The sequence below is a fragment of the Linepithema humile genome, chromosome 3 (assembly GCF_040581485.1).
Source record: "Linepithema humile isolate Giens D197 chromosome 3, Lhum_UNIL_v1.0, whole genome shotgun sequence".
In the NCBI taxonomy this organism is placed as follows: domain Eukaryota; kingdom Metazoa; phylum Arthropoda; class Insecta; order Hymenoptera; family Formicidae; genus Linepithema; species Linepithema humile.
The window spans coordinates 27,299,276-27,320,793 of record NC_090130.1 but is presented as its reverse complement, the minus strand read 5'-3'; the positions used below and the strand labels follow the sequence as shown (position 1 = coordinate 27,320,793).

Below are 21,518 nucleotides of genomic sequence, written 5' to 3'. Positions count from 1 at the left end.
CTGACGAATTTGAAAATGACTTTCCTCGGATTTTTCTTCACCCGTTTTTTCTCGCGACTTTTGAATTTTTAATTAAATATTTCAGCGAGTAAAAGTTCTAAATTACAATTTTTTAAAATGAAATTTGCTTTAGATTGAATAGTAAATTATATAAAAAAATATGAATTTTAATAATTTTATAGTAAATCAAGTAGTCGGCATTTGCAAATTAAAATTTTATAATTTTCTTAATATTTGTTCCTAATGTTTGAGTATTTATTAATTCAATATAAAATGTCTTGACAAGATAATTTTGAAATATTGCGAATATTTTTTAAAGAATTTTATATTTCTGAGTCTAGCATTAACATCTCTCTCTGGCAGCACGATTAATTTCCCTTGGAAAAATCCGGTTCACTCCGGCCACGCGTGCTTCGACACGTTCACAGTGGCATCGCGACGCGTACGGATTTGCACCGCAATCAGTCACCGCTAAATTCGCCATCACAACGCCGCGGTTAGATGGAAATCTCTCGTTCTGCATGCGAGATGGACGACCGCCGTCTGCGTTAACCGAAGTCACACGGTTTGTCCATATGTCAGTGTTTTTGATCAATTGCCACGAGCAAACGGGTCTGACTTAACTTGAGCCAACACCATCAAACGTGATATTTATTTTTCATTAGTCTTTATTGAATCGTATAGATTTGTCATTTAATATCGATATAAAGACGAATACAGAGCGACATACAAAAGAATATAACAAAAATAGTTATAATAGAATAGCATAATGTTAAACGTGGGATTAATAGGGTGGAATACCGAGATTTGGAAGTTACGATAATAAACTTGAAGTGAGTTCAGAGCAGAGAGATAAGTAAGCTGAATAAGTAAGCTGAAACTTGTATGTTAAGACTCGAGAGTTTATGCACATACAAACTTACATTCTAAATTATACTTTACATTATATCTAAAGGTAATTATGGGGTAATTGTGAGTAGAAATCATGGTTAACACGGTGCAATAATCGGCTGTAATTCTTACCTGGGGCGAGTCCATCAGCAGGGGAGCGGTCAGATCTGCCTCCTCGTCGCTCTCCGGGAATACCGGGCTGTCGTTGAGTACAGTCGTTAGCATATTTACGGTGGAAACGGTCACGAGTAGCAGAAAGGCAGTCTCGACTAGAGAGCACTTGTTAACGGGCTGACAATTCAATATACTAGATCCCAGGGGTAGCAATATAGCGGCCCTCGCGCAGTCCACCATGGCTTGATGGAATAATAGTCCCTGAGACCACCTGTAAATCCCGGGATAAATGCGTCAACGTTATTCCCGCTTTCATCTTCTTCGCTAATCCTAGACTTGCATCATCCATGATGCATCTTCGTATTTCACAAACCCATAGTTGCTGTTATTTGCAGTTGTACATGAATTGAAATTCATATATGTGAGTAAACAAAATGGAAATATGTCATTACTATTTAACATTCAATATTTTGGAACTAAATTTTTAATTTTAATTAAAATAAAATTAAATGCAAAATTTTTGTTTATTTAAATCGATGTAATTTAATTCTTGAAAAGGAAATTATGTAGTCAGAAAAAGTATTTATTCAAGTAAAAAAGAATCAACGTTTCTTTTTCTAAAGAAAATTGACTTTAAGTTTATATTAGAACACGTTTTTAAAAGCACTGTTATTCAGGTTTTTATTGCGTGCACCCAATATAAACTCTACGTACAGTTCACGTAGAGTTTATATTGGCATACCAAGTGCGAATATTTTGTTTACTCGCAACATACAATCGAGGTTTTATTTGGTAAAAAAATAGCAACCTCGCAATGTACTTCTACCTGTTCACTTACTGAAATTGAGTTTAACAAGTTTCGAGCGCGGCACTCTCTTTCGCTGATTGAAGTAAATCCATGTACGGTATGGCTGAAGTTGCTCATAAATTTTGTTTGAAAACGTAAAATGCACAGCACAGCAAATTTGCTTTATTTTATTGCAATGGCACGTTTCTATCAAATAAGTTCGCTGACTACGCAATATTATTGAACCTGGGTGCAATAGAGCGCAAAAGAGTGTACGGCTGTACTTTCCATATTGCGCAACACTTTCTTTCTATTCGCGAAAAATCACAGTCGCGTAATTTTTGCTATGCGACGCGGTACGCTCGGTTTGACGCGGTTTTGTCTCGCACGAGCGAATATCGGACGTCATAACGGGAGAATTCTCGTGTATTATTCCCGGATCAGTCTGTGCAAAGCGCGGTGGTCATAAAGCGTCGTTCGTCGACGGATTATTATCGTTTCGCGTACCTGCGCAGCTGTCGTTTCGCCAATATAAGCGCCATGAGGATGAGATTTGCTCCCATCCCCATTGCACCGAGGCTAAATATGATGGTCGCCTCGGTCACACCACCGGGATGACACTGGAATACCTTGGTGGCGTTGGACGTGACATTTCCGGAAGCGCCAATGCCGAACCTCAGATTAGCTCCGATCATCGCTACCGCTGAACCTGCACCTGAGAGAATAATCACCCCATTTAACCGTCACTGTCAAACGAATGCTTTAATGCGGTAATAATTATCGCAATTGCAGAATGAATATTCCAAATTTATCCAGAAATTTCTCGATATCTAAATATACGTTACCAATTTTATTTTTTTGGTTTAACGAATACTAAGAAATATCGTAATTAGAACTGCAACATGCAGAATTATTAATGCGATTATTAATTAAAACAAGCGTTAAGTAAAAATTGCTCTTAATGATCAGTAGCCGCTAATTAAAGAGGATATGCTAAGTATAAAGTATAAATCTGCTGTTGCCAGGCCGTGTTCCTTTATCAGTGAAGAGCGCGAGAATCTCAGGCATTTCCACCTTCCGCCAAATCTCAAGCTGCGCGCTTTCGGCACGCTCTCATTGAAATCTAGTTACTCGAGTTTGGCCTTGATTATCTACCGCGCTTTGCGTGTAACTAGAAACCGATTAATCGAACGCCCAATTATCGGGTATCTCAATAATTACTGAATAACCAAAGCAAACCCATCCAATAATCTTAATTAGTTTATGGTACATAAAATAAGAATGGCCAGAAATAAAATCTTATTTTTTGAAACGAAATAAATTCTTTTATCTATCGTCAAAAAATTCTATAAAGTTACATAATACTATAATTAATAGGTTTTAGTTTGAATATATATACAAGAGATATATAGATACAATAACTTAATACAATAACACAAATAGACATTTTTACAGATTAGTTACTCATAGTTTGTAATATTTTGTTTTATCTTTTATTCTGTGCTCTTTTAAAAATATTTTTATTTTTATTTTTTTTACTATTGATCAATCGTGAATTTTAAACGCGATTCAAAGTATCGAAATAGATTTTATTATTAAATCGTTTTATTAAAAAATTATTTTCTATTTTGGATTTCTTCTATTTTAGTTTCATTTTTGTCAATTTTGATAGCAGTCCCTACAGTGTTTTTATTTTTAAAACTATTTTCGTGGAGTAGGGTATTCCTGGGGCCTCGGAGAAGAGACGTGAAATATCCATCGGAGCGAACACACTAGCTGTTTATTCTTTCGCCAGAATTCAGTTGCGCGCGCATTTTGTTGCGAAAGAAAAGCAAGGAAGTGAGAAAATAGAAAAGAGAATAGAACGACCAGTATATCCGAATGTTAGAGATATCAATATCTGAAAACATATCGTATGTGTCGGAACTATCGTATGTGTCGGAACTATCGCATTTTTCTTCACCTACATATTCTTGACTTTCTTTTGGAGTGGATTTTTTGTTATCAAGAATATCACAATATTCAATATTGCATTTTATGAACTAAATTTTAATTTTACGCAAATACATTGAAAAAAATTTATTATTTAGTGTCTATAGATATTTTTCTACAATTGTAGACAAAAACATGAATACGCGGAGGATTAAGCAAGGAAATAATAGAACTTGATATCCCATTTGAATTTTAAAGATATTTCTTAATCGCGTTGTAGAAAAGCGGAGGACTATCTATATAAAACGCGTGTCATGTGAACAAAGGAAATTTCAGTAATGCGTTCAAGTCGAGAAAATCTCATCTTTTATCGTCCAATGAGGTTTCTCTAATGTATATTGCGAGAGACCCTGCTTCGAAGCACTTAACGCGATATCGTATATACTCTTCCTTCGGGCAAAATCACACTCGGTTCTCGTTTACCAGAATAAACGCGCGCTGACTCCGAAACATTCCTCTGTTTTCGCATATACACGACCCACATTTTCGACGTCGTGACCCGCGTTATTCGAAAGAGGTGCCGCCGTTTGCCAACCGAGAGAGGCACGAACAGAGAAAAAAAGATCAAAAAAAAAAAAAAAACCAACTTTTTTTTATTCGATCTGTAAAAACTCGGTCGCCGTCAAGCTCACTCGGGAAAACTGTACTACCTATCGATATATGGGCGAGCCGGCGAAATTAAGCAGCATCCGATACGAACTAATTCGATTTCAACCTGCTGCAGTTAATTGTGTTAGGAACTGCGAGGGGTGAGGAGGGTGAAAATACCAAGTCGCCTGTTGACGCGAGCGCTTCGTCACGGATCCGCCTGCGTCTAGCTCTTTGTCATACGATTTTCTCAATTTTAAGACTAATGAAACTTTCCTCCAGAGAATTTATTACGAATCTTTTCTTTTTGCATCTTCTCATGTTTTCACGAATTTGTTTCGAAATGGAACTATTAAACTATTAAAATCTCGCGTTATAACGGTGAATATTGTTCGCCGGGATGTTCGTTCTGAAAAGAATAAAAGTTTCCTTTTTAGAAGTTGCAATATAAATTAACTTTAATGTAAAATCTTAATGTAGGATGATTAAGTACTCTGTTGCAAAAAGTTTTATAATCGTTCAAATATTCGTAGTCACTCTTGCACTTTTAATTATATTCAAATTAGGTAATTAATTCTATGATTGAGAAGATAAGGCAAATATAGGTTTCATACATTATTTGCATACAATTGTTTTTCATAGTTACAGAATGTCTGAATACTTGTCATTATTCTTCATGACTGTGGCCATTGAAGCTTTGTCATGGTCCTTTGAAATCTTCTTTAGACGTCACCACTTTTTCAATTCCAGAACGATTGAAACGTTGCTTGGCAATCAGCCGTTGCGGGTTCTTCTTTCTTGCGTATCGCTCACGGCAAAAAGTTTTACTGATCGAAGCCAGAAAGGAATGACGAATCTCCTCGAAAATATACTACTTTTATATCTGCCTTTTTATATCTGTCGGATTTCTTTATGTTGCAAAAAGATTGATATCATTATTGAAATGATAACTGGTCCTTGGATTCCTTAGATCAGTTCTATTGTGAGAACCTCCGCAAGATCAAGCGAGATGAAAAGAGGATACATTAAAGTGTCGAAAAAGATTAAAGTGTCTCTCATACTTTTACTTTCTATCGGAGCAAATTGCGCTAAAAAGAGATCGTTTTTAATTAATTTCATTAATTAGTTGCATTAATAAAATTCGTGCCAATCGCAACAAAATGTTCCTTTTTACATCAAAATGTAACTTTGTAGAAACAAATTTGTGACTCGTCATTAACTTATAATATGATGGCTCAGGTCTCTTTCTAAAACAAGCCGCTTAATTAGAAACGAAAAGTCGACGTGAAAACACGAAAGTCGATAGAGGAAATGTTAAGTCGCGTCGGGCAATTTGTGTTTTTTGGCGCATTTTTCTTGCCGGTCGTCCGGCAAATCATAAATTCCCATCTGTTCAAGGGTTTTTAACGAGCCGCGTTCAGGAAGCGACGAACGACATCTCATGCATATTCAGCGACGGCATAATTCAATTTTAAGGCTGTGGTACATCAGCAACAGCGTTCTCTCCCTCTAACCACTTTACAATTAACCTGCCGGTAATTCGTCCTGCTGCGGGTCAGCCGTCATTCCGCGCCCCAAATCACGGTGTAACGCTCGAAATGACTTTTCGCGTGTTTCAAAACTTAACGAAAATGTATATTTAACCGGCGCCAAGGCGAAATTATCTTTCGCAGAAAAGTTTCCCCGCGGCGTTTTTCGTTTCGTCTTCGTGAGTTTTACCGTGGTTATATTTCTGAGCAACGAGATGCACGTAACATTCGTTTGCTGTAGGCGGTGTTGAAATAAAGAGATGAAAAAGGATCTAAAAGTACGATCTCGTAGAATATGTAAACCACCGATAGTCGTGAATAGTAGATATATAGATATTAATTCTCTTTATTTCTTTATGTAATTAGTGCGCTCTAAAATCGTAATGTTTTTTCTAGCACTTAATAGATATTTTATGGAAATGCATTTTGAACAAAGTTATAGGACACTTCGTTAGAATAGTTCGTTCGAGAACTGGCAAATTACATCTTAATTTCCTCGAAAAATCAGGAGAATTTACGATTAAGTGTAGCGTAAAAACTCGTACAATGGTAGTAACGAGTTCTTAAGGATGGATTTCTGCCGATAATTTACTTTCCTGTGAAAATTTGAATTCGCATTATTAATGGTAAATTTGAATATGTTTGATTTTGCATAACGTGGTGCATGTAAAATTCTACATAAATTATGCAGATGTAAAATTTTTTAAAGTTGAACGCGCTGAATAAATATGATACAAAATATCTTATTATAATGTTACTTTAATTGTTTGTCATTTTATAGTTTCGTATTTGTATATGCAAATTTTAGTGATTGAAATATCTTTATCGTATCTCTCGATAGTAGAATATGACATTAAATTATCTTGCGTTTTAAATTTTCGCAATAATTTTGAATCAAATACAGTTATTTTTTTTTTGTTCTTGCAGAATTTCTGGTTAAATAACAGAATATCGCTCTTTCATTCAACTTACTTAAGCTATGTGAATCCTCTCGCCCATAGACGGCAGTTTGCAAAGGGTTAACAGATACGTGTGCAAATAGAATATCGGTGGCTGATGCACGTTTACAGAGATAAAGTGGGACTCGTGTATTCCGCTAGAAGCGAATGTAATGGGATTTAAAGCCATCCAATTACGCAAACCAAAATAAATTCGTTAAGTCTTGACGAGGATCCAACGTCCCGTCTCTTTTCTCATCTTTGTTTCTCCGTTGTTTTCTCGCCTTCAATCTTCTCATCCGTAAAAATCTCAGTCGGCTTTTTTTTTTTTTTTTTTTTTTTTTCTCGAATACAAACCAGTAACGATCCGAATAAAGCGAGGTCGGTCAGAAGTGATATCTCAAATTAAGGTGCAACTTATTGCGGAATAATTTCATCGATTGCGCGTTCGATATCTTTTTATCGGTTAATTAAAACAGTATTTATTATTAAGATAGTGTCTATCAGCGGGTGTAAATAAATAAGTATTTCAGGAATATTATTTCAATACTTTAGCGCAGAAATGATCAAATTCGTCTTGTGACTTGAAAGCAAAGAAGTGAAATTTTATATTTGTATAAATTATACATATTTTCTCGTTTTTTCCTACTTTTTAAAACTTACAATAACATTGATAATTTTTATTCAAAAGTATTGACTTTGTAATGTATCGAACAATTAATTTTTATTACGAATATTAATGTGAAACATTTAATTTAAACGCAAAAAAATTGAGCTTATCATATAATTAATGTTACATTTTAGAATATTTTATATTTATGGACTTATATATTAATATAATTATTTTGCAAAAACTTTTTTATATGTATGAAGCAAGTACAATTTTTTACGTATTTAGCGGTGCTAAAATTTGTGTAAAATAACTGTAGATAAACTCTATGTCACAGATGAGAGCATAATCCAAAAGGGGACAACGAATTACCGAATCAGACTTATTTAATTCTGTTGTCGTTGGTGCAATCGAGCTTTACTGTGTTACATTCTGCGGCTCTCTGCGCCTGGGGCGTAATTCGGGAAATACGTCACGCGCGCTCTCAAAGTTTACCACGAACTGGACACGGTAACATAGGGATGTAACAACCGCCGGAAATTCGCGGTGGGTACGCTCTGCTATTGAAATCACGCGATTGCAGGATGCGTTTTGATTATTCCGGTCTCGGCGGACGCGAGAGAGTCTCGCGGCAATCACGTCGCGTGACTAATTAAATTTCGGGGACCTTCTTGTGTGCGCGCGCGCCCACGTACGTATGGGGACCAATCGAGTGTGTGCTAGTAATACTGAGATGAACATCGTCAAAGATGTTAATTACGCGTCCTTACCGCAACGGTAATTGGATCCCGCGTGTTCCGTCGCTCCAACGGCTGAAAGTGGTTCCTGACGTATTCGGGATCGCTCGTCTTTAGCGTGCAAGATTATGCATGAATGCTACATTCGCGAATGATTAATTTGTAAATTCTTGTCGTGTCTAATTTATCGCTTGTCGCGCCTAAGGCTGTGCACGCACAGCCTTAGGCGCGATCGATACACGATCATTTATAATCTCCAAACTACGAGTGTCAAATTGTTTGCTCATCAAACATTCTTTTGTAATTTTATACGCTTTGAAAGAAGTACAAACATTTTTAATATTTAAAGTAAAAGATAAAATTGATTGGATTTTATAATGCTACAAAAAATAAAATGTATGAATTTAAAATAATATTACAAAATAGAGCTTAAAATCTGCGCTTTGAAAAATTGCAAATGTCTGAACTTTTTCGTTGCTATTGTATGATTAAATAATTTAATTATTCAGATAATTCTACAATTGTGATGTAATATAAGCGCACTCGTAAACAACAAAAATGTGCTATTAAATTTTATCGTTTCGAACAGTTGGTTGAAATCGTCGATCGACTGTATCAAAAATCAATTTCGCTGAAGAGGTATTGTAAAGAAATTACGTGATACAATTCATTGAACCGCTCATTTATCTTTGTTATAGTATCTTGAGCGCATGAAATCTAGAAGCTTGTGAAAATGTGTGAAGCATTTTATTTTCTTTTAAACAATAATTTGATAAAGCTATTTTTCTTTTCAAAAAATGTAGAACAGACATTTTTTAAATTGGACAAATGATAAACGGGAGATCTCTATTTCTAGATTTAGGTGGTTTTGTTATCATTTATGTTTACAAGTGGCACTTTTATCCGCCTCTTGCCAAGCAGTGATGCAAGCCAATCGATCACCGTCTGTCAACTTTAAGGCGGAAACCGGGTCCGCTTTATCACCGACCCGAACTACTGGTTGACATTGTCTCTGAGGTACTTATTAGCTCCAAAACCTCGAACTCACAAATCACAATCAACCGTTTGATGCACCGCTAGGGTTTAACCCTTGACAGATAGAATCTATGGCTTTATCGGCTTGTTACATAGTTCGAGGTACATTCTTGGCAATGTATAAAGGATTCATACCACTCGCTGTTAGAATTGCACTGTATTGAACATTTGAAACGCAGTTTCTATTGCTTTGGTTAGATGTTCTAGTAATAGGATTGATGCAAAATATTAACCTTAGCTAACTGTTGAAATAACTGACATAACATTATATGGCTGCCAAGATAATATTATAATATAATACAAATATTATATTTTCTTATGACCAAGATAATAGAATAATTATAATTTTTTATAAATTATAGTATAAATTATAGTATAATCATTAATTTTATGATTAAAAAATAGTACTTTAAATAATCATTGATTTGTATCAATTCACTGTTATAAAATTATGATACATTAATATGAATAGACGAATCTGACAGATTGATTTGACCTGCAATAATTATTTCAATATAATCATAATATTTTGAGATCAATTTTATTTAGTCATATCGCCTTTCGAATGACGTATTTCTCTCTGTATGACGTTTTTTGATAAAAATTGAGCATAAATTGGAGTTGATAGCCTTTCTAAACAAAGAGAAAGTTAGAAAAAAATTAAATAGAATTTGCGTCGAAAATTGATGAACTGATATCAGCACTGATATCACCTTTTGCTAGACCTTTTCGCCACCTTTTTCGTCTGTTACAGCGGAAAATAGAATTTCGAAGATATTGAACGACGCCCTTCGACCTTTGTTTAAGAGCCTATTTTCCGAGACAGTGACTATGGCTTGCGAAGAATCCATAAAATTTTCCACACAAAAATTTCCATCGTCTTTGTGGCTTCCCGATGCATGCCGTCGCATAAACCATCGCGATGTTTGTAATCTATAGCTATCGCAATAGCTATCGCAATAGCTATCGCAATAGCTGAGGTAGAGGATGTTCGATATCTTATGTAGGGTTGCCTTCATGCATGAATACTCATCTCGATTCGGGTCAAATAGGTAGCTATTTGGTGATCAGGCTGTTTGCTGTAGGATACGGAAATTATTAAGTTCCGCATGTCACGAGCGAAGGAAAATATATCGCAAAAATGTATTCATATCTTTCCAAAGTTTGCACGTAAAAGATCATGAAAAAAAATGTCGCGTATGTAATCAGCGAAACATATTTTGAATTGTTCGATATTATTTTATGCACTTAGTTTTAATCTCATCAACTTTATCCGCATATATTTATTCATTCAATTAATTTTATTTTCCATGTACCTAACATTATTCTTATAACATATTTCGAGACAGCGATATCCTGTATAAGCCGTATTGGTAGATATAAGGGTCAAACACACATCAAAAGCTTTATCGATCACGATCGAAGGCGATCGAATTTTTAAGCAAACACGCGGATATAATATTAAAATAGATCAGTTCGGGGATCGATAAAGCTCGACTGATCTTCCGCCGTTTTATGTTCTCAATATCGTCTTCGTTTCTATGGATATTCTTCTGAAACATAAACCGCTCTTGACCATCTTTTCTCATCCCCTGTCATTGTATAATCCGGTTACCCTTTCCTCCCACGAACCCTCGCGTGGCCCTCTCTGCTCGTGAAATTTATTCCGACTACTTCGGACTTCTGAGAAACGACGAATATTTTATTCCCGCGGAACTCAAAATATTATTCCGGTGACTTGCTGCGCAGTAATTCCGTGGGAATACCCCCGCTGCCTCGCGACAGGATGACTTCCCGGTACGGCTGACCCACTACAATGGGAATTCATTGTCCTGAGCAGCGTGTCCTTGCGCGAGTCCAGGTTTATTTAAAATTTAAAGAATAGCCGCTGCCAAGAACCTGAGTACCATTTTATGAAGGGTGTGTAGTGGTGGAGCGCGCTTTGGTTTTTCTCATATTCTCCTCGGACTTCTTGTGCAAATAGAGACAAGAATGCACAGGTTATTACCTCCTACTTTTTCAAGCTCAAACGTGACCTTTTATTGTTGTAGCGTTTTCCTATTCTTTACAACTCTTGAATATTTAAGCGGCACATTAATTTTGTATCTTTTATGCAGTTTAAAGAACACAAATCACGCCAAGTATCTATCACGTTTTTACGAGAAAGATAAAAGAGAATTCAAATAGTTTCTGCTATAATCGGATATTAATTATTTTAACTTAATTAAATTTTTAATTAATTAAATATTTTAATTTAATTATATATTGATTTTTCATGAAAGATCAAAAAGTGCTTTTATATTGCACTTTATATACTCTTTATATGCAATTCTGTGTATAGCTCTTTTTTGACTGAGTATTTCAATATTTTTTCCAAAAATCATAATTCTCGATCATCGATAGGACTGCGGACATATTTTATGGTTAGACCGCAATGTGTTAATGGCATATTTATTGAACTGCGAAGTCGGCAAGTTTAAATGACAAATGTGAAAGATATCTCTCTTTAGTCTACAATCGTACTCTCCGTTACCTCGATAGGATTTTCCGAATCCTTGAATTTTCGTAAAAACCGTATTTCGCGGGAAATTTTTCTTGCAAGATCAACTTCGGGGTGACGTTTTTGAGCGAGAACCTGCAATTTCACGCCGCGCGAACGCGTCGTGTTACGGTGTCAAATATTTGCGGAGAACTCATGGTTGAGTCGGGGTCGACACACTCCGCGAGACGATTACACATCGTGGTGATACTGTGAAGCGGTTCCACGCGTTGACGAGGCAAATGGAACGTGCGAGGTATTCGTTAACTATCAGCGCATCGCGTCACGAATGCACAAAGCCCAATAATTACTGCCATAACTTCTCGTTCATCGTAAACTGGTCCCGTTTGCGAGATCCCATTGGACGGGTAAACGTTGCAGGAAAAATATGGCTAGTTTATCATCGCCACATATCGCGATAAACGTAGTTAAATTTCCGTTGATACGAACGGCGATCGTGACGTGATTTTTTTATCTTCATCGCTTTGTTATCGAAGTGGCAATGCAATTAAAACTGTTATATAATCTGTTCATTGTTTTGTCAGCAAGTTTTTCTCATTTATAAACTATGTTCTAGAATTACAAAATTTTCTTTTAGCTATGATTTCTTTGATAAATTTGAAATTTTTCTGAAAATTTGATTAATAAATATTTTATAAAATTTTTTATTACTTTGATAGAAAGCCTTAAAAATATTGATTATTTTTTTATTCTGGCAATTAATTGAAATCATTCTGTAATTATCAATACTGTGTAACTTTAAATAAAATCTTGTTTTAAATTTTTGTTAGGTGAAAATTGACTTAGTTTATCAAAGTTTTATAAGTGAAAGCAAGCGAAATAACTTTTACTCTCACCTGGCATATAATATTTTCTCTTAGCGCATTTTGAAACAAAAAAAATGTTTCAGCAAACACGCTTTTCGTTGAATTGGACAAAATTATACAGTGATTCCAATGCAGTTTCAACATTTTACAATACTTTTGCACATATTGCTCTCTCTCTCTCTCTCTTTTTTTTGATACACGAGAAAAATGCATATTCAATAAACTCATGATGCATTTAACATGTCTCTTAAAATTCACTATAAATTTTCAAAAATGTTTATTCACAAAAACAGAAATAAGAATATATGCGAGTTTTTCAATTTTTATTTTTTCAATTTTTATAGTTTTTTGTTTTATTTAAAATATGTAATTCAATTTTATACATTTATTTCCTTAATTTCGAATAGATTATGGAACATTATGGAACAAACATAATTTTCACGCGAAACGAGTATTCTTCAGAAATATGTAAATTGTGAATTTCATATTATATTATTCGGAAAATGTCTGAGAAAAAGATTCGTGTAGCTTACTTCAACGTTAGAAATATCAAACGTTCATAGCCGACCTAAAATCGTGTGCATATTTTATTCATATCGTCCTAAGCGCGAAATCGAATTACACGGACGTTTTACTTTGCATTAAATTTGCAATCATCACGAGTATAGTTGAGGGAACAAATAAGAAGCGTACAGGTGCAGTCTAATGCTAATAAGATTATCGTGTGAAATATGCGGTTATGAAAGACGTTTTATTAAAATTTTATTATTAAAAAAATTATTTTTTTTATAATAAAACATATTAAAAAATTACTCGCGTTTTATAAATTTCTATTATGACCAACACAGTTGCAGAGAATATTGCAATTATTGAAAATATAATTTTGTTATCGTTATTATTTGTTAATTATTACTTAAGAAATGTAGAACAATGTCTTAATTAACGCAATTATTTGATATGTAAGAATAACTTAATAATTAAATAATTATTTATATCGAAAGAGATAGCTATACATTTATATTTCTACGTTATTTGCTACAGATGCACATAATAGTCTAATCAACGTCTACAACATAAATTTATGTGCATTACAAAATGCAAGAACGCATTCACATTTAGCACTAATATTTGCTGTCAGCTCGTGTAATCTTGGCCTATATTCAAATTCGTCGTTGCAGAATGGATCTAATGTTCCACGGGGAACGGGACGGTTAAAATGGTTAATGCTGGGGCGATAATCCGCGCACCATTGCCTCCCGCGGTCTGCCAGTTCGTTCGCGAAAAAGCCATGAGAGTTTTCCCGCACGCTCGTACGCGCGTGCACGAATAAATTCGCATCATAAAGAAATGTCAGTGTGATTTATACTATTTACGTTGAAAGAAAAATTGTAAAGTGCTCCGAGGAAATATGTCACAGAATATATATGTGATTTCAGATATGGCGAACATATTATAAATGAGATATTTATAGCTAACTTCTGAAGCAAAAATGTAATATTTTACTTAGAAACGTCTGTTCGATACTGACACGCAGCAAGTGCATCACGTTTAGATATCATTAATTTAGACAATCTCGCTTAAGAGATTTACAAGGATTTTATCTTTCACTACACGGAGAACTTTCATGGTTGAGCAATCTAACCCGCGGGCTATTAGGGATTGTACTCTTATCTAAGATCCACCAAATTGGGTTACCCAAACGGCCATTTTTCAGTCGGAATCCCGCCGAGCCGTAGATCTCACGCTTTACCGAATCTACTAAGTAAACAAGCTATTTTTCTTCGAGAGTCCGGAATGTTGCGAGTTTTTTTTTTTTTAGTGCTCGACAGTTGCCGACACATACGGCATTCGCGGACGAGAGCAAAAAAAGTGCCGGCGACGATAATTACACATCCGCTGCGAACGATACGAGGCGCACGTCGCGATAACAAATTTTCACCAGCCGTTAACACGACTCGTTCATGTAGCGAGTTAAATACGGCTACACGGGAAAAAAATGGCTTTGTTAATTGATTGAGAACTTTAACATGATGCCAACGGCGTAACCGGTGTAATTCAATTTGCAAATGTATGGAAACAACGAAACAGTTAATAAAAATTTTACTATAAATTGAACTTGCAACTAGTAAAACTAGAACATGAATCTAATTAAACTGTTTTAATTTTTAGCTTATTCTTGCTTCTACATTAGATAGCTTACCGTAAAACGGCCATTTCTGCTTTTTTTCCAATCGACTGCTTCGATTTCCACAGTGAGATAATATGTCGTTAACGAGATAAAATCAGTGGGCTTTATGCTATTAAAATTCTCGCGTTCTGGTTAAGTAATAAAATCGTGGAACTGGTGAATTAAAAAGCGATGGAGTGAATGAGAAACTAAATAATTGCGAACAGCAATCTTCTATGTAGCCAAGTTATATCGTAAACTCGAAATTGAATTACTGTTGAATTAACATTCTGTAAAGCAATTTCAAGATCAAAGCTACGTCGCTTTCGTTTTCGCCGTCATAGGTAAAAGGAAACAGAAAACGTCAAGGTAAAGGCGCGCGGTTTTATGGCTGTTTTAAGCACGACATCGTGATTAATTTATAAATTTAAAATTTTTTATTTTTTTATTTGTAATGCCGTGAGCAATTTCCGAATGAACGTGACGCGTAGTTACGCGAGGTCGCAGATGTAACTTTTCCCTGCCCGTTTCAGTTTTAATTGCATTGCCCGCCGGTGGAAAACTTTCTGGTTATTCTTGCGTTAGTCCAAATTTTTTTGCGATATCACAGAAATATTTTACAGTTACAGTAGCATTTATGTGCTCGATATAGTTTTAAAACACTTGTAAGGAATAAAATAAAGCAAGTTTTTCTCGAGGCTAAAACACGTTGCTAAAAGCATGTATTTAGATACTAAAATACATTCGCTTGTGTTTGGAGGTGAAACATTTATTTTTACAAATATAAGTTTTATATGTGTATAATAATGCGAAGCAATATAATTTTTGAATACTAAAATCCACACACACATATAGGTATTCGTAAAAATATTGAAATTTATCTGCTCGTCTTTGTGAAGTTAAAATACTTGCTTTTACGAGTCTAAATAATATATATATAATAGTAAAGTCGGCGGTTATATTATATTTTATATAACTTATGAAATTACTTTAAAGGAAGCGATTGTGCGATACTTCGAAGTCTCAGGCCGCGAAAAGTTCGAAACATTTCTCAATGTAGAGTGTTATAGCTTCTCTACTTGTAACTCCCTCATGGACGCGAAACTGAAATCCTCGGACAATAACCGACGATTTCGTTCAATACATACTTTCGTGTCCTCGCAGGGCATCTTCGACGAGGGAGGTACGACGAATTTCCAGGTACAAAGACACCATCACGGTGCGTTTGAGTTCTCGGATGAAAATAGATCCATTTGCGAAATAGTTTCCTGCTTGCTTTCTTTCGTTCATTCTTTTTCGTGGCACGGTATACGTCGAAGTAAAATTATATATTTCCCGAGGGAAGCAAAATATCGCGACGAAGAGGGTGGTTCGGTATCCCGCGCGATGCTTTCGAGCTTTTACCGAAGAGAGAATACAATTTTCACGCACGCTTGCCATGATAAAGTAAGCAAATATACAGGATTTTCATTTTCCATTGGATTTTCGCACGCTCGAGTTTCTCTCCGATTTGTTCCGAGTCCCTTTCACCGAGTCTTTTTGAGAAGGAGAAATGCAAGAACACGTTAAGATATTCCCTTTCATATTTCGAGAAACCCTCTTTCTACTGATATACTACTACCTTAACGTTATTTCGAACACATTCAAATAGCGAGTGAATATAGTGCCACGTTCTTCCTAGTTATCGGTATTAATCGCTTACTGCAAATTGTTCATTTGCTGATTGGTCACAAATATGCGTGTAGAATAGTTCACATACGCATTTAGTATTCTCGTAGTGTGTGTTTGAGTTATAGATGTGACGTAATTTCGCATCGTACTGCATGCTTACGTTAAATGTCATGGACGGAAAGTAGGTCACGACAATCTCGCGACTACGCTAATCTTCTATGGTGGAAATGACATTCGATTACAAGTTTTTCCACTCTCTTGCTCGTGGAATTATTATGTTAAAAAGTCGTTGACAACCATTTAACTTCTAGCAATATATCCCACGATTAATTCTGCTGAGTTATTCTGGAAAACTTACCGATGACAAAAATCCAATTTTGGTTTTATTTTCATTATCTAATCAGCTTTTTATATGGAAGGAAATTATAAATATATCATTTATTTTCGTTATATTAAGTGTATTTGAATTATATTTAATCCTTATTTTAATTTAATATTTAAAAGCTTTTCGATTATTAAAAACAAAAGAATTATTAAAGAAATTATTAAAGAAAATTTATGATGCAAATGGTGTGATGAATTTATGAAATAAATAATAAAGGAAAAAATGGTTATAAATACCTCCGGTACTTTAATTCGATTGGAGCGTGAATTAAATTTAAATTTAGCCTTCAATTTGATATCCTATTTAGTACTAGGATTTAGCAGACTTAGTTTAATATGCAATATTGCAATCAATTCTTGAGCGCTTATAAATAGACTCTGGATAGCTTAACCAATTAATTATACTTAAGAGAGAAATTATATAAACAATCAAATAGTGATAATTCTTAAATGTTCAAATGGAGAAAAAAATATAAAAATTTTGTTATCTGAAAACAACACCGATTAACACCGAGAAACAAAAGTTCTTTTAGTCTGATGGATCTATAATTTCTAGTAACCTTATTTTCATATCTGTGCCCTATTTACGATGATATTGCAATTGGTTGCTCTGAGAATGCATAGGTTCACCGAGAAGTCGGATCCGGCACGAGCTATTTCCGGCAAAAATCGAAATGAAAGGAGATTCGCCCGAAATTGGCAAATCGCCTTTTTCTCCCCATTTTTACGCCACGTTTCCTGAAGCGGACGACTGCATCTCCAGCGATTCAAAGATGCATGCGGACCGACGGGGTTACGTGACCGAATAAGCTTATTGCAATGAATGCATTGAATCTTTAAAATGCAATTGTTCGGAAAAACGACTTTAATTGGAAATGTAATATTAAGAGGATCGTTATTTGAATTAAATTCTTTCTAAAAGGCTTATCATTTATCTTTAATTATCAGAAAAACATTATTATATATTTTTCTTTAGAAGTTTGAGATATTTGATATTTTATGATATTGTACAAGTGATGCGCGTGATTTGATTGAACTTTTGACATTTTATTTGTTCTCGATGCGTGAAATATCTCAATATTAGATAGTTCAATTTTCCCTACATCTCTCACAATATCGTTCATGTGTTACGTATTTCCTCCATGTTACATCTCCATGGAGGTGTTCTGAACCCTATATGATATGTGTCTGATGGATGTAACGTTCGCCGGCAATTACACCGATAATCCTTCCGAGAGGAAAATGATGTGGATTATGTGCTGTCAGATATTGCACATTGCGTAAGACGTATTATACGTGACAGAATATAATTTACATATGTACGAAGATGGATGCTTGTGAAAGCTTTGGATATTCTTGTTGATGAAGAAGATAAGAAAAAGGTTTGATGGATGGTTGTGGAACTATCTTCGAAAATAATCAGAACTTTTCTCAGATTTCTAGAGTTTCAGATTATTATTATAATAACGCTTACAGAAATAACAAAAAGATTTAATTTGATAAAAATTTCCTTATTTTCAAATTGTGGATCGGTTAAAATTAATGCGTGATTAACGATGTTCTAAATGTTACGAATTAAATTGTTATTATATTTTTTTTATTTTAAGCTAAAAAAATCAACGTACTATCGTAAAGTAATGTATTCTTTCTAATTATACCAAGAAGATCTCAATACTACATTATTCTACGAAAGAAATGCAAACGCTTATAATACGCTATAGCAAGTATAAAAATGCGAGGGCGTTCCAGTGAAAATAGACGAGTCAAGCCAGACCGCCGTCGGTGCAACTCGGTGCCGCGGGACAATTAAAATTTGCGCACTACGATGTGTGCATTAACTGGCCCGCGGGTCTAAGAAGATTCAAGCGAGGTGGCGTTTAGCCACGCAGCGTGTGAAGTACGAGGCAACGGAGCGCGTGCTAGATTACGGATATCGATCGCGCGACCACAAAGCGCTACTCGCGCGCGAATGCTCTTTGACGCGGGAAGCGAAAGAGAAGTTTAATTTCCAAGCGAGCCGCTGCTGCTATTAATACGTGAAGGCGTGTTGCCGGCTTCGCGCCCGATAACCGGACCCCGGGCCGTGCATTGTGCATTGCGGTGAGTGCTTAATTCGTTCGCATTCCACTTCCACTTACCGGCGGCCATTTCGCTCGGCTCTTCCACTTTCTTCTCACCCGAGGAATTTCTCGATCTCGCAGCGACTTCCTTTCCCTCGGCTCCGTTTCTTACTCTCCGCCGAGCACTTTCGCGTCTAATTGGCTCGCCGACGGCGACTCGGGACGGCACTCAACGACGCGAGAAACGCTCTTCCTCCTGATCCGTTGTCCTTTCGCGCGAGAGATGCGTCATCCTTTCCATTCGCTCTTAAGGACGCATCCCTGTGTCGAATATCGCGTTTCCCGATCATCGATATACGTCTCGTTAAATGGCGATGGCGATTTTTGCTTGACGCGCAAGTCGCTGCTTCCAGGAAGACGTGACGAATCGTCTAAAGATGTCAGAAAGAAACGCGATCTGTACATAGAGTCCGTAATAAATGGTACTCTGTTAGACATGAGAGATATACAATTAATAATCTTACTTTCCTTCCTCGTATATGAATTTCAAATCTTTCAAAGAAAGAAATTAATGGCCGTGGAATATATTTTTTAATTTAACAGAAGGGAAGAATATTCCGTAAAATAATTTGTGGGATGATTGTTTTATGGAATTTGATCGGAACGGATTAGAATAAATCGGATTAACATGAAAAAGAAAGAAAGACCACTAGTTAGCCTGTCAAGGATATCGCGTGAAATATCATCACGGCGAGCGCATCCGGCAGCGGCAAAATTCTGGAGTGAGATTCCGCGTTAATGAAGGTGTGTAACGCGGCATGAAATTATTTCTGAGCGAGTTGTTAATCGAATCAACTCGCCGACGTGGAGCTGTGGTCCTGGACATTTTTCAATTTTGGGATTGATCCACAGCGGGAATGAGTTTTGAATGACGTATCGTATAAAATTACTTCAAGATGCTTGGCACACTTCTTTGTTGTCTAATTAAGCATTAATCTAAAAAAATAAATCTTTTTCTTATTTATAATAAGTTCATAACAAGCATAATTTTTAATGCTCATACAGAATTAATTCGTAAAATCTCTTTAAAGTTTTTTTTTATTTTAATTGGTTAGAATAATAAATATCCTTTAATTTATGAAACTTTATGAATCCTTTAATTTATGAAACAGATTACAACAATACATAATTTGTGACTTTGGAAAAATATTATTGCAATTAAAATTAATTTCATTGAAAATATTGTATATTTGCTTTAGAGAAGATGATTAAAATATAGAGAAATTAAAAATTATGCGACATTTATCTAGGTATCGCACTAATGCCCGGTTTCACTAACGTAGATTAATTTTAATCTTGGTTCAACTTACTCTTCATCTTTTTCTAGTTCTAAGAATTAGAAAAAGATGAAGAATAAGTTGAACCGAGATTAAAATTAATCTACATTCGTGGAAATGGGCATTAATGATTTCTGCACTGAATAATTTTGCTGGGTTAAATAATGAATATGCCACTGAATTACTCGTGTTACAAGATCGTTGATAATGAAATGTGATATATTACGCGGATTTGCTTATATTTATGATGTTTACTTCAAGTTCTCGCGTGTAATTAATCCTGCTGGACGTAAATCAAGAAGTTAGCATCGTTGGATGCCCGCGAGACAACTGTTGGCAGTTCTGAAATAGATATAAACAGGCGCGTGCTCACAATTAATTATAAAAGTTTACGTACGCTGAATAAAAATGTAATGCAAACAAAAACGTATTAGAGATATCAAACAAAATTATTAATATTAAAATTTAAAAAAATTTTTAATTAAATATTATAATTAGAAAGAAAAATGGGAGATGATAATAATACATTTTTATTTTATAACATAAAATGGAAAATGGGGACATCTATTGTCGAACAAAGTAACACAACCAAGTGGCGTTTGCGACGATGAAATGTATGCGGTCGTCGCGTAATCTTCGTTGCTACAAAGTGCAAATATCAAATATAGTGACTGCGACCGAATGCATTTAATTCACCCAAACACATTCGTGCAACTGACCACGGCAATCGCTCGCGGAAACTGTTTAATTAACGCCGAATCGAAGATCAACGAGCATTCGCGCGTTCTTAATTATCTTCGTTTTCCCAGAGGTGAGATTCGAATTGAAAATCGTACATGTACTCTATCGTTCGTTCGCGGAATACTTTAAAAGTTTATACCTCCAGGCATCGAGGTGGTTCTTTGAGGGGAATTCTAATAAAGTTGCGGATATAATGTTGACTTTGCGCACATACACGATTTCTTGATAACAAATTATTCTTTGTCGTAGCTGCCGCGTAGACGCATATAATTTTAAAAACGCAATTTCTTCACTGTTGTAGAAGGAATATGCATATTACTATCCAAAAATGAGCTTTAATAAATCCAAAGAATGGCAAAGTTTAGATAAAGGCAAATTATTTGATCGCTATATCTACTTTTATTTTCGTTATTTTAATATTTCTAATTATTAAATTAACATACTGCTCATTGTTTTAAAATCCAACAAACAGAATGCTTGTCAAAGATTTGTTTTCTGTCATATCAGATTATATTTATAAATTATGGATGGCGTTGTGTATATTTAAATGGTGTGAAAATTTATCGCGGAG

General features: G+C 35.2%; 2 protein-coding genes across 6 annotated transcripts in view; one reads left to right on the top strand and one right to left on the bottom strand.

Moving 5' to 3' along the window:
- Nucleotides 1-21,518, top strand: part of LOC105678932 (midasin) — a 96,346-nt gene that overhangs the window by 20,691 nt on the left and 54,137 nt on the right. The window lies entirely within an intron of this gene.
- The window catches only part of LOC105678945 (gastrin/cholecystokinin type B receptor-like), a 48,619-nt gene that overhangs the window by 8,391 nt on the left and 18,710 nt on the right, over nucleotides 1-21,518 (bottom strand). For 2 of the 5 annotated variants that reach the window (XM_067350932.1, XM_067350933.1), the window contains exons 2-4: nucleotides 18,948-19,300; nucleotides 2,300-2,507; nucleotides 1,024-1,276 (exon numbers count right to left, since the gene is read on the bottom strand). In XM_067350932.1, coding sequence (XP_067207033.1) covers nucleotides 1,024-1,276; nucleotides 2,300-2,507; nucleotides 18,948-18,957 — 471 coding nt within the window. In that variant the 5' untranslated portion in view covers nucleotides 18,958-19,300. Of the gene's footprint in view, nucleotides 1-1,023; nucleotides 1,277-2,299; nucleotides 2,508-18,947; nucleotides 19,339-21,518 lie in introns of those variants that run through there. The other 3 variants (XM_012378676.2, XM_067350935.1, XM_067350934.1) reach the window with 2 other exon arrangements.